The following is a 15,183-nucleotide window of genomic DNA, read 5'->3' on the forward strand; positions in this document are numbered from 1 at the left end:
AAACTCAATTAAAATTGTAATCTTTCATGTTCAGGGAGCAAACTGGAAGGATATGAACTGAATTAAGTGTTTCTTTTCTAAAGCATATGAATGAATCATGTTCCTGAGTGTATTATTTAGTACTTATCTGAGAAGGGCTTGATGCCAGTAAATTCTGAATCATAACAGCTTACAGGGATTAGCAGCAGTTCCAAAGAAAATACAGAAATCATTTGAAATATTTAAACATTTTCAGTTCCTGCTTTGCAAGCAGAGCTAGGTAAATAAAGGAGATGATCTGTATGATCGAAGAGGGCTAAATAAAACCTTCCATTTAAGTGGAAGGGACCAGAGCCCACCCGCTTCACCCCTTGCAGTCTTGCACAGCTGCCTGTGCTCCTCCAGGATGGGCCAGGGGTAGAGCCAGGCCGTGGTACAGCTCTCAGCCTGCCCCAGTCAGAGTCAGGAAGACTGCAAGAGTTCAGCAGCAGCAGGGTTTTCTCCCCCTAACCTGTATTCTTCTCTGGGGTACCGCTACGCCGTCACCACATATTCACTGTGCAGTTGTGCCTGGTTCGACACAACCACATCTCTGGTTTCGGCCAGGTTACTGCATGTTTAATCAAATCTGCACTTTACCTAACAAGGTTTGGCACCCAGTCCATAATGCACAGTGATTTTTAACGGAGCAGCAGGAATGAACTGATTATCATACATCTTGGTTACAAAAGAGAGCTGGGGGCATGCAAATCAACGGTAAATCACTGCAACAGCTACATTGTTTGGTCTGTCGCAGACGGGGATGCTACACAATCGTGCAAAATCCTGACATTAAAATTCATTCGCTATCTTTAATTACAGCTCTTAGTCACCTTACGGGAGCTGGAATCTGCTGAATACTGAGAAATAGATACTGTCATGTAATTGGGTTTCAAGAATATGAGGGAATGCCTGTCTCACCTGCGAGGGAAATAATTAATGAAGCAGGGGAATACAAATTCCCTGAAGCTAACCACCAAAAGCCATCAACTCATGAAATAACAATGCCGAATCCAGGTACAATGGATTTAAACTTCCCCTTGTTAACATTAAAAGAATTGCAAAAGAAGCAGGGTAAAAATATCAAATGAACTCAGAAATTCCCAGACTGGGGAAAGGTAAATACCCACAGAAAAAAAAAGTAATCAGAGCTTGGGGGAGGAGTAGGTTAAGCAAAATGAAACGGCAGTGAGATGTATCACTTGCTAGAATGATAGCCGAATAAAATGGCATACTCAGGAAGGTGAGACAAAATGTCAAGCTTCCCTGCAAGATGACAAATAAATTGCAATGACCTGATTTATACCTACATGAATGACCCAGTTCAGCAAAATGTATTTTGAAAAAGAAATGGGACTTTATAACTAGGAATAAACTAGGGAAGGGGATGCTGCAGGAGGGTACAGTGAGTTATATTTAACTTCTCAAATCCAGGCAGTTTCCAGACAGTCCTATGTATTTTAAGGGGTTGCACATACGTCCCTGTACCTTCCAAAACCTTAACTCTATGGTGAATTGGCATATCTGTGGGATCATATATGGAAAACTGTACCATCACTGAAAAGGTAATTCGCACACAGACTGTAATCTCAGATGTTTAAAACTTGACATGACTTGAAGACGACACTGCAGGCAGCAGGCTGAATTCCATCACATGACATGCAGATCGTGAAGAACCCCAAACTGAACGGTGGTGGGACCCTGCCCTCTTGAAACACAAGTGTGGCTTTCAAGTTTCAAGGTGTACTGCACTAAGCAACCACAAGAACAAAAGCTTTTCTACACATGCACAGAATTTTGTCCTTTTTTACAAATTACGGTGGAAAGGGTTGGTCAGAGACCTTCCTCTGCAACAATTTTCTATCAGAAAATATCTATCTATAACGGGTGTGCTGGGAAGAGGAGAATACAGGACTGCATTGGCATACGTTTGCAGGGAGGTGCTGCAAGAGGAATTTCTCATCAAATGCTCTCAAGATACAAATGAGCTTTCTAGGATGAGCAGGATAAAACCGTTACAGAGATTATACTGTGATTTAATGTGACCAAATGAGCCGTTGATGTAATTTTACCAAAATCAAAATGACATTAAGTCAAAATGAAGAACACTAGCAAAACAAGTTAGAGCAAAATTGTAAGTGAAATATACTGATGACTAAACATTCAGCTAGGCATCACTGAATATGCAGGAGGAAATGGGCTACTACCCCCTGTTCATCTGCTGATTTGGAATCTCTAATCAAGGTTAATTTCACAATAATTTGGAGGGGATAGTAAGATAGTAAGTGGAACCTAATTCACAAGAATTGCCTAGCTTTAACTGAGAGCAATTTGACCCACAAACATCCTGTTAAGTTCGACTCGGGCAAAAGGTGTCCACTTTCTGTAAAGGAGGAAGCTTGCATGAGAAGATTTAGAACATGGTGTTCATTTATGGATGGATAGGTTTCCAAATGGGAATAATTTTCTTCTCAGCTATATGCTAATATAATGGAGTGGATGACTAGAATAGTTATATCCTTAACAACGCAAGGAGGAAATTAACGCTTCTGAAATAGTGGAAATTGTTGCGTTGACTAAAGATGTACCAGATCAGTATCAGATGGCATCAGTGAAAATGGCAAGATAAATTGCTATCTCCTTTATTTATGATTATTTACTTATTAATACTTATTTATTTATACAGATGTCTAGTCTCTACAGCAGTAGGTGGCATGCAATTTCAAATCAAGTTTGTAGGGTTTTATACTTCAAGTCATTCTCTTCAGAAAGAAATGCTGACAGAGAAATCCCAATCGTACCAGTCTGCGCAGTCCCAAAGACGTGTCAGCTACTGCACAGAGCAAAGATCTTCCTCAGAGGAGATTTCAAGGTGAATTGAGAAATAGTAAAGACTGCATAGAAAAGCCCTGCAGAAGGTTCAGATGTTCATGTATCTACCGGCTGACAGAATGTGGCAGAGATCTCCGAAAAGCACGTGGAGGAAGCACTTGTTTTGCTAAGAAACTTGGAAGGGACTGCTCATAACTGATATACTGACATAGGAACTGAGTTCCTAGAAGAGGCAGCATAGAGAAGACCCAAAGATGAAAACTTGGTAAGGGAAAAGGCAGAGATGTAAGAATTGATAGTATCTGCCCAGATAAAGGATCTGCAGATATATACATATATATACACACACATATATATACATATATATACATGCGCACACACATATATATAGGTATGTATGTACACATGCAAAAGAAACTGTTACAAAGTCACCTTCCCAACACAGTTGTTGTACTAGACTAATTCTCCTGTAATGATTCTTGGCATAAAAAGTGGTGATTGTAGAAACCCCTGTGTGGCAGCAGTCTGCAAATGCAGGTTCTGCAAAGGCAAATACTAAATATGTGTATGTATATATTATGTAATTGTGCCAGCCTAGGTCCTCAACAGTTAAATCCAAGGATTTTCCCCAGTCCAGTTTGGTGATTAGAAGTATTAGCAATTCCTTTTTCCCTGTGCAGTTCTAGTCCTGGGTTATCCAAACACTTCAGAATATGTTTACCCACACCTGAGCTTACTGATAAACATAATCTACAAGTTTTTCTATGTAGGTTACTGTTTTTCTGTTTTTATTCTGTTGTATGTCTATGCAAATTTGGTCCTATTAAAGCACTAAATAAAAAAGATTCATGTCTTTCCCCCCATGGTTTTTAAACTTGTTTAGATATGCTAATCAGTTTTTTTGCTTAACAGCCTCCAGAAAGGTTGTTTCTGTAATTAAAGTGATAAAGAGAGATGCTCAATAATTAAGCATATATTTATTTATTGATCTGCATGGGTAGATTAAATTTTAACATCTATAGCTCTGCATAAGGATTTCATGAAATATTTAATGTCGCATATACTGCCAGTTATTCTAGGCATCATTCTTTCACCCCAGTTTTAATGAACTACTATTATACTACTATCTCAACCAAAGCAAGTTTCTGCTTTTCTCCTTGTTTCTGGCAAAATAATCTCAAGGTATTTAATTCAGATTCCTCCAGCCAAGCTAACTCTCTGAGTCTTCATCCACAAACCCAGCCATAGCTTCAGGATGAATGACCTGTTAAGTAATTCTTGGAGACGAGGCTCTGATTAATAAAGCAGACTGCAAGGTGTAAACTCTGGGATCTCTTTTCCACTTAAAGCCTCAATCCAAAACAAAGCATTTAAGTACGTGCTGATCTTTGTATTTGGAACCAATCGCACTGATTTATATATGACTTCCATATCACGTACTGCATTATACATACCTTGTCCTCTTTCTTCTCCCTAACTGCCCTCTGCTGGGTACCTCAGGAAATATGTTTCTGGAACAGATGGACCTTTCATCTGACTTAGATTTTTCCCTTAGATCTACACTGAAAGGGATGTGCTGGACTGGGAACTCTGGTCTTTTTATTTTCTCCTTTCATTTTTTCCCTTCTTAATTTTCAAGTGCACTTTATTGCATAAGGGAAGGAAGGTTTTATATACGGTTTTCAATCAGAGTGAATGCACTCACTCAGGCCTAACATACTGAAGGAGGAATCATAAAGAGGAATTTTTGCATCTAGTCAGCGACTGCTGCAATTAATTGACTGCAGAAGCTAATGCTGAAACTCAGACTGACTTCAGGACTTTCATATCTTTTGTGGAATGTGGCCCAGTTTTTAAATTTTCACTCTTAAGTATTTTATAGAGCTCTACACATAAATAATTTCTGCACTTTGCAGGAATAATGTACTCTTTGCTCATTAGTAGCCTTTGGGGAGGTTGCTAGACAAGTGTGTTTTACACAAGCAGTTTATTTATTAACATACGGTCTCAGTGTGAATGTCAGTTTTAAGGAGCTACTTGAGTATTTAGAGTTAAGGAGGCTATTTGCCTAAATGAAAAAGGACATTAGTGTCAGGAAACATAGAATTTATCTTCTGTGTGTTTCAAGGGCTCTGGAAATAAAGAAAAATCTGCAGTATCTTTAAGAGTGAATAAAGAGACACAGAGATTTAAAATAATTAAGAACTAATTTTTGAAATAGATTTTGAATACAAATAAAAAGAAGACCAATTTTATGACATAATTTCACAAAACTATGTGGTCAAACATATGGAATCATGAGTTGAGTGCATAGATCAGAACAGGGATGGCCCATCAAGAACGGGAAGTTCCACAAATATCCAATGCAACAAATACTTAAAAGTATTTAATAAAATACATCTAACCTTTGTCTTTTTCAAGGTATGAGCATTGATTTGACAACACAAAAGCTGATTCTCACATATGTTTGTGAGCGCTTTTTATTAATCCAGTGAAGAACTCTGAATGTGTGCACAAATAAAAAACTATGTGTAAAAATTAATCTTAAAGATCATCCGGATATACAGGAAGCACTGAACATTTGGGTGTGGGGTGAACAATTAACAATAAAGTTCAAATTCAGTAAAACTCTTAACTCCATCTTAGTGCCATCTATATTTTGCATAATACCTTAGTGTTTGCTCGAGTCAGACTGAATTCAATGTGATTAGATAATAAGCTCTAGTGTCTTGCTGAATCAGAACAGAGGTTTTAATGCAAAGATAAATATTTAATGTAATACAATGAGATTCTTAATAAGCAGAAGAGAAAGGAAAGGTACTAACTGCAGAAATCAGATTTCAAACTGAGGAGCAGATTTGCAAGTCCTGCCATGGGCTTCACTCACAATATCATCATTAAAACCTGTAATAATGTAAGATCATTTAGGAAGTATTTCAGCCTTTAGCATTGTGTGCATGTAACAGCATTTATCCTTACAAACAAGCTATTTACAGCCGCATTCCAGCCCTTTTTTCCTTTGCCAGAGACAGCAATCACTGCAGAATGAAAGATGAGCTACACTCATGGCTAGTTGGTTGTATTCCAGCACTGGTAAAACAAATCATTAAGATCAAAGGACCAGCCATTTTAATAAACTGTGCACTGTTGTTATTGTGACTTATGGCTTTGCTCTGCAGAGAGGGAAGCTATAAAATAGCATAAAAGAGAAATCAATTTTTTTACTGCATGGTTTAGTGTTAATCATACATATTATACATATATAAGTACCTATAATACCTATATATTATATGCATACCTATATATTTATACACACATGAGTAAAACTCTAGTTGTATATACATACATATATGTGTGTCTAGGTATATAGCTCTGGGTGCTTACATGAGAGATTCACAGCACACCTGCACCTATCTTGGGAAAAGTACTTGTTTTATCTATAGATACTAGTTTTCACAGATGTTTCCAGATTATAATAATGGAAACAGACTTGTCAATGTGCACGTATATGTGCTGAGGGCACATCCCAGTACTATTTGGTTCTGGTGCTGGTTCTTGCCTATGCAAGGCAGCTGTGTTGCACTGTGCAGCTCACAGGCACGGTGTCCCTGCCGTTATTCAGATGGTCCATCCTCCTGCAGAGCATGGGAGCTCCTCCCAGTCCACATGCCTCTGCTTCCTTTTGATGGAAGCCAGGATGTGTGAAGGGGAAGGGAGAAGAGGTAGGTCAGGTCCTGACCGGCAGTCAGGACGTGGCCAGACCTTACGCTGGGACACGGGGAAAGGAAACGTTCCCCGATTCCTCAGTTTAGCCATAGGCTTCTCTGGCTTACAAAGCAGTGTTGTTCCATGCTGAGCAGGGGGCAGCTTTGTGATACAAATGAAGAGCATTTGGGGAACAGTTGCCATGGAGAACAGGACACATTCAAAATTATTACTATATAACTTACAGAGTTTCATGGCTTTTATGACATAAGATTCTGGTTCACAGGTCTGATATTTCATCTGACGAATGATTTTGTCTTTCCTCATATCTGGGTATCCAACCAGCAAAGACATCTGCCATCTACCCTCTGAAAATAGCATTCTCTTGAAGGGGTCTCCACCAGGCTCCAAAACAAAAGGGTGGCCAAAACCATTGTTCAAACTTGGTTAAGGTTAGAAGTCCTAAGCCAGCCATAGTGCACAGAAAGCTAGGTATAACCTCATCTGCCTTAAGTACACTTGCTAACTCATTGTTCAAAACATGTAGAGGGAATATATGCACATTTGGTAGTGATCAACTGATTTTTTCAGGATCCTGGCTAGGCTGATATTGCTGGTTGTCAGAAACCACGTGGTCTGACTTCTGATCCAGAGAACTCAACACTGAAATTACTGAGGTAAAGAATAAATACGGAATGATACAGAAGCAGGTCCTTTTAATATTAAACACTTCAGTGCCTAATGATTTTTCATAATTTTCATCTGTTTCTCTATGCTACAGAAAGGTGGAGTAGACTTGCTCAATTTCAAGGTAAAATTATACCGGTGATACAATTGTTTATATAAAAGAAAGCTTGTGAAAATGTTTGAATGGAAATATGTATTTCTCACTTATTGCTTCAGGAGGTCACCTTTAAACATTCATGAGTCATTTATCTTAAAATAAATTCTTGTCCATGGAGCTGTCTGCTTATCTTACCAAATATTTTCAATAATAAGTTTTTAATGTGTTTTCCCCTTTCCAGTATTTCAAACTACATTTTAGAACCTAATGAATTCCTTAAAACTAATGAATGTTTCTCCTTCCTTTATGAGCCATTGCTGCTGTTGCTTAGCCACTGATTATATCACATATAAACTCTACTTTCTCTCTTATGACAAATGTTGTTACAGCCTGAAACAATTCCACCGTATAGATAAAGTATTAAGTCTTTTGTGCAGGTGAACAGCTCTTCCATTTCCCATACCATTATCAGATTGGCCTATTCCTACAGGACTGCAGCATTTCTACAATCAGGATAATAATCAAAGTCTATTTCTCATTCTCTGAATATTGCTGATGAAAGAATGAATCTTATTCTTTCACGCTTAACTATGCAGAACAGCACTATTCATTTAACTGTTTCAGGAATCTCTGAACCATACAGATAAAGGGGCTTTTGGATGAGCCAGGATTATTCCACTGGATCAAGGGATGTGAAGCGGCACTTAATTTGGAGCATTAATTGCTTAGGGATACATTATGTTAGGCTGATATGTACAGAAACCTAGATTATGAGAAGATTTGGCTTGATCGACAGAAGTAACTAAAGTATATGAAAGAAAATTTTGGATTTGTGTGTAGTCTCTCTATATATTACTTGCCAATCCAATTCCTCCCTAATTACAAATATATTTGAATGTTTCTAATTACAGAAGTATTTTAAGTAATAGCCATAGTCTTTTTTTTTTTTTTTTTTTTTTTTACAAATATAAAAAAGCAATCTTTTGGTATATAAGTGTAGCAAAAGTACTTAGCATATAATAGCTGTGATATTGGAATACAAAAAGCATTGCAAACAACAGATTTTACTTTATTCCAACTATTCTTTCATTGGATGTAAATACATTAATCCTGAGGCCCAAAGAAAACCACTCCATTTTCCTTGGTTTGGACTGAAATCAGCCAGTTCTGCCTATTAGAGATAATTGATGGGTACAAACTATAAAACTTCAGGTAAGAGCACTGCCATCTTTGTGGGCTCATATTTTAATCTTACTAAAGACATGCCCCTATGCAAATGATGACACTCTGGCTCTAAACAGCCCTTAGGTGCAGTGGGTCCCTCTCTTTTCACTTCTGGCTAATCTTAACCTGGAAACAGAAATCCTACACCAGTATTTGAAGCACAACTGGGCCCACTGGAGAAGTTAGCGATCTGTGCCACATTTTGGATTTTTAACCGAATTTGAATCTCTTTTTTTAAAAGTGTATATACAGAAGATTTGCTTTATTGGTCATGTATGCTCATATGTCTCAAGGCTACAACTAAACACAAAAAGAACTCCTATATAGAACCTGTAGATTATTTTGTGTGAACGTTCGCTCCTCCTAATTTTCTTTCTTCTTTAGAGAAATTATAAGTTTCCATTTCCAGTTTGTTGGATTCAAAACATGCAAGCATAAAGAAAAGATCCTCACTTGACATTTTGATCAGGAAGCATTGACCATGTTGAATCAACTTGCCCATGGGCATGTATTTATAATGTCACAACTTGAGAGCATGTATAGGTCAAACACATGCCAGAAAGGTGATATTTCCCTGGGAAAAGAAATTCTGGCTTTTGTTCAGCCCTAGTCCATAGCTCATACAACCTTAGTTGTGCTGATTAGCATCAATAGGCATTTTCTGCAGCACAATAGAACTGAATGATGCTGATGGTTACATTTAAAAAATGACTGGCCATTATTTTTTGTACTGATTGGAATATGCTATATTGAGAGGAGAATCCTGATTTGGGATTAATATCTCCATACAGGAGGGCCTGTGCCACTTAACTATTTCATTTTCTTAAAAAACACACCTTAAGTGATAAAATAAAAAAACCTGTATGCATAAACCAGCCCTTTTTATTCCTTTCCCTATTTTGAAGTACATTAATCCACTGAATTATTGCTGGTAATTATTAAATTACAGGATAATCACTGAGGAATTATCAGCTCACTTACAATAAAATATTAATTTTCTCAGACTTACTGATTAAGTTTGACCATCAAATTCTTACAGAAATTGTATCAGGGCAGTCGAAGTTAATTCTTCTTTGAGAAGACATTTCATTACCATGCAAATAGAAGTGCCTCTGAGCAGGCTAATTGCGATATGCGACATGTAACATGCTAACCACAGTATTAAGTCACTCCACAATCTATACAGAAAGTATAATTCAAATTTGACTGGAAATACCGTTGGTTTTTTGAGATCTGGTATTTACATATGGCAAAGTGGTGGGTGGATGTCTATTACTTGTGCAAAGATTAGAAAGAATAATTGTGTAAGATACGATGCCTCACCGACAAAGAAAGAATATTTAAAGGAAATGCACTTGGTAATTAGATTAATAATGGACAATTAACTTGATAGAAGCAGGCAGCCTATTTGAAAGCAACAGAAGTGCATAATGTAATCAAAGCATATTTGGCCCAATTACTTGCATTTGTTTATTTATTTAAAGGCATGATGTATGCACACATTATCACTATCTTTTAATATTTATTTTAGAAGAGACTGTAATGTTTAACAGGCCAGGAGAACACTGAAAAAGACCACACATTTACTTCTAAGAATAGACATGGCCACTAAGCAGTTTAGGCAACTACAAATCCAGTTTCAAACACAAAATCTCAGGAACACTTTTCTGTAGGATGGGGCAGAACCAGACTCCCAAGCGTATCAGAAAGGATGCTATCAGCATCTGCAAAACAGGCTTCAAGTTTAACACAAATGCAAAATCTACTCAAACATGCAATTTTGGCATGTGAATACAAACCTGAAACTTAACACACATATCTGCCAAACAGCCAAGAACCAGGCCTTTAATTACCGTGAAGCTAATCTAAACCCACTGTCACTCTCAAAAGCGTGTTAAGGTACACTGATCTTTCTGACGTGCAGTCGTTTCTCTTAAGTGACTAAACACGGAGCTACTGCAGCCGGCAGCAGGCAGTCATTGACTTCACACTGTGAAAACACTTTCTAAAGACAACTCTGTTATCAAATGTGGTTATTTACCTGTCATAGTCTTGGCAAATCTCTCCAACAGCTACCAATGCTTTCAAGTACTCATTGGGTTGATAGGGGTGGATGTAGTGCAGTGAGCAGCTGTTTCTAGGATCACCATTTGATGCAGTGAAATCTATAGCTACCTGGAAAAGAAAAAAAGTAAATGTGTTGTGGAGCTCTTCTGGGCATAAGTATACCCCCACCAACCATGTATCTTTACCAGAAACAGGTTTCTGCAGAGACTGCAGCCTTAAAGCAAAGGTCATTTTACAGTGTACTTCATAAAATTTGAATTATGATAGTATTGATAAATATGTCTAAAAGTAAATGACAGCCTATAAAATAAGAAATAATAAAACTAAACTGGCATAATTATGGAAAAAATGAACTGCATTTTTAATCTATGTGGAAAATTACATTCTAATACAGATGAATCAAATTAACTATCTGTAGGTTCTCATACTTAATTAAATTATTCCAGCTCAGGTGATGTTCAGGACATAAAAGCTGTGCAGCAAAATGTCCCAAGAGACTTAAAAGTCCTACTAAAACTATAAATTAAAACTCCAGTTAGGCACATTTCTTAGCTATTTTAAACCTTACTGTGGCTGCAGTAATAGTAGTAGATACTGCCTGTCTGGTATTTTTTATCTTCAAAACACCTAAGCATTACATAATTAACATTCCCAATTTCATAGAGGATAGCAAGCTTAAAGGTGAGCTGCAGGGTAAAAACAAAGCTTGAATCCTGCACAGATTTTTGTGTTGAAAAGGCTTAGAGAAGATTGTGGGAAGCATTCAACACAAAAGCAAATATTAGTGAATCCTCTTAAAATTAACTTCTCCCTTTTAAAATGCTCTTTATACTTCTCACTGAAGATATACTCTGGCATGCATCTTCCTGTGATACGACTGTCATGGACCAGAAAGCCCTCTTCTGAATTTTTGATGCTGCTTTCTAGGAATTCCTAAAAGGAGCAACAAGAAACCCGAAGGGTCTCATAGAGCGAACAAAGCCATTTATAAATTTCCTTATGATTTTGTCCAATGACCTCTTCCTCCAAAAAAACCCCTTATACCTGGATCTTCAATAGATACAAATGCACAGAGTTCAATTTTCAGTTTTACAGTATAGTTGACAGGTAAGGGCCTTGCTGAAGGCTGCAAAAAGAACTTTGAAGTCCCAGCTTGCCTCGGCAAATGTGCAGCTTCCCCAGCTGGAGCCTCTGCTTGGCACAGGGAAGACTATTTTACGCAGCTATAAAATGAAAACGAAGCATGACATTTTCATTCTCCCTTAAAAAAAAGACACAGTCCTCCTGAAACTCCTTTTTTTGTTGCTAAAAACTAAAAGAGAAAAATCATACTGGGTCATCCCAACGTGGCTGTTCCCTACCATTTCTGATTTTCCACCTCTAACTCTTGGCTGAAGAAAAATATTTTTCACTGGGCTCTAGTTAGCTTGGAAATCCCTTCGTCGCCTTGATCAACTATGAAACCCCTGCACCTCACCACATTTCAGTCAGGAGATATGAGCTTGATTTGGCTTGCAAATAAAGTGATCCTTCACCTCTGCTTCCCTACTCACTGTTCATGCACTGAAGCAGTGAGTCTGTTTTCCACATAGATCTTTTTCCAAAAATGAGAGCTTGATTTAACTTGAATAAATCAATGGGAAACCTCTCATGTTCTCACTTGCATGCATGTATGTAACTGAGGAAGAAAGAAACACTAGTGGTTTGTAAAACCTAGGGTAAATCCATAGATAATTGTATGGATTAGTTTAGTTTTGGGACACTTATTTTTAAAAAATCTTAGCCAAGGTGTGCATATTTTCTTAAAAAGTTGTATATTTTCTCTGACATTAATTTAACCTTCGTTTTTTGTTCTGACTATAGAAAGTGCAAAAATTTCCCTGTATGATAGAGAAAGAGAGGGCATTCCTCTAAAATGGTTAAAAGTAGGCCTTTTCAATGATAAACTCAAAACAGACATTAATGAGGCTGGAGTGACACACCAGAGAAGTCTTCCTTTGTGGCTGCTAGCCATGCCTAAATGCTTTTTAACTGAAAACAAGACTACAGTGGGTTTCATGAGCTTGGAAAAAAGTCTGTGGCTAGTGTTTGGGAAAGAAAAAAACCCTCCCCAAAACAAGCTTCCTTTTTGGAAATGGTCCTTGTAGTAGAGATCTGCTGATGAGAAAAAAATATCCTAATTTCCTATGATGAAGCCTTTATGAATATTTGTACTTGGATGCACTGTACTTGACTTTGATCCAAATCTCTGTTTGATTCCTGAGGAGAGGACCTTTAAGAAAGATGTTTGCTGTTACTTGCCACGATTCCAAAATAACAATGCAGAGCTCTGCTCTTTTAGCATTACTGGCAGTACCAAGGTCTTGTGCAAATAAGTAGGATAAGGATTTGTAAAACTAACATATCACAGAAGCTAGGCTAATATCACAACTCAGCTAATCTTGTGGGCAGCAAGTAGGAATCTTTCTTACAGCGTGTACATTTGATTTTTATCAGTGTATCTTTAAATGTATCAGTTTAAATGTACCAGTCATCTTCCCACAGTTAAATAAGAACATAACATAGCAATAACTACGCTCTTAGTACTTTTTTTTCCTCAGCCTTGTAAAAGGGTGATTTTCATTGCACTGAAAACATTCTACATAGCTTGGACCTCCTGCTAGGTCTGTCAGCAATGAATCAGCCTGCCCAATACCGTGACCTGCCTAAGAGAGAATCTGTCCAACATATCTTTCTATTACAGTTCCTTTTATGCATGTTACACATCCTTTCTGCTGTATTTCCTAAAGTGATGAAAATGTCTTCTGACTAGAGACCCATTTGCACTGCCAACTTCTGAACATTTCTCCTGCAGCAGGGAACGCTGGCTGATAAGAGATACAGCATTTTGCAATAAGCAGTGCATAAAAGTAGCAGACTGGAATCAGCGCTATTGATCTCTATAGATGAAAGCTTCTTATTAAATGGTTTTAAAGTGAAGGAAAAGTTTACTTTCGTTTTTCAGAGACATTCTTTCTAACTACAAACTATGTTCCTACAATAGATGTACAAAGTATCCCAAGAACACACAGCATGGCATTACCAAAGCCTTCATTAGTGCCTTAAATTAGCAGGTACATCATACTACAGCTTTTTGTTATCAAATGTATGCTTAGCATCCCAGTTTCCCTCCCTCAGCAAGTGCCCTTTCAAATCACAGTTGTATTGTACTGCCTGTACACAGCATGAACTCAATAGAAATGTCATTAATATTAAGACAACAACAACAACAACAATAGATGTACCAGGAGAGTTTCAAATAAATCCAGATTCATTCCAGTTAGAAGAAATGGAAATCTGGGAAGGTGGAAGGAATAGGCCTCCTCTATTTCAGTTGTCTGAATTAACCAGATTAGGACTATGTGAAAAGGAGATTATATGATGTGTGCAGAAAGCAAGGGAGCATTGAGTATCTCCCCTGTAGGCTGCACCTTTTTGCTTCAGTGCCCTCTGGAGAATCTCTGATGCGTTTCTGGAAACAGCAACACATCTCACGACCAGCCTGTGCTGTCAGCACCAGGGACTGGTGCAACTGAGATAGGAGGAAGTAAAATATGCAGACAGCCAGCTTGTGACGATCTTTAAGTAGAACCACTAGGTTATGCATGAACAGAGCTACAGGCACAGAGACATCCACAACAGCTTCCCTTGAGTCCATGTAGGTTGAAAACCGATAGTGATGAGTTTACACAATTCTTTAGCTGGTGGATTTACCATTGAGGTCAGCAGTAATTCAGGGATCTCCACAGTTCACAGTATAATGGATCTTTCATTTCATTTACGCCCTCACTGCCCGTTCTCGCAGATGAGTTTACCTAAGTTTCCTATTATCAATGGTTTTGTTTCATTTCAGCAAAATAAAATAGTAAAATAGTAAAATACAGTAGAAGCAATACTATCAGTCAGATATATCAAGAAATCCATTTTAACACAGCAGTTTTCAACATGTAGTTCACAGCTTGCTAAATAGGAAATCTGCGAGAAGTAAATAAAAGGGAAGCAAACTGCCACGACCCTTCAGTGCACTGTGTAAAGACTTGCTCTTCCATTGGAAAACATTTAGGAGGAATCAAAAAGAGTTTGAAAAGCACAGCTGTAAGATAATCATACGTATATCCCTAGACACTTTCTAATGGTTACAGTGCTCCTGTGCTTGTGCTAGACTTGTGGGAAATGCATATTAACCAGTCTTTGCATGTGTTTAAGCATCTGCCCTCGTTAGAAAGGGCTTTTAAATATTACTTGAAGACATTACTGTCTTTCTGCTAATGACCTGGAACACATTTGATAATTGAGTTCTTCCAGTTATATTTTTAGGGAGGAAATGTCAGGAAAGAGAAATTAAAGGGGTTTCTAGGGATTGGCAAGTTTCAGATTTGCAGGAGAAATGGGCATTGCAGGCACGTGGGGATAACAGAAGAAGAAGCCGGGTAAGGTGGAGAGGTAATTACACAGGATGCTTTGCTTGAAAGAAGACAGCTATAAAGATCTTTGTCCACTACAGTAGGTATTTC

General features: G+C 37.8%; 1 protein-coding gene across 1 annotated transcript in view; it reads right to left on the bottom strand.

Annotated features, from left to right (window-relative positions):
- CPNE4 (copine 4) overlaps positions 1-15,183 on the bottom strand; it is a 244,692-nt gene that overhangs the window by 29,314 nt on the left and 200,195 nt on the right. Inside the window, exon 11 of the mRNA XM_075495585.1 lies at positions 10,605-10,738. Coding sequence (XP_075351700.1) covers positions 10,605-10,738 — 134 coding nt within the window. The remainder of the gene's footprint in view (positions 1-10,604; positions 10,739-15,183) is intronic.

This window comes from Mycteria americana, chromosome 2 (assembly GCF_035582795.1).
Source record: "Mycteria americana isolate JAX WOST 10 ecotype Jacksonville Zoo and Gardens chromosome 2, USCA_MyAme_1.0, whole genome shotgun sequence".
NCBI lineage: Eukaryota > Metazoa > Chordata > Aves > Ciconiiformes > Ciconiidae > Mycteria > Mycteria americana.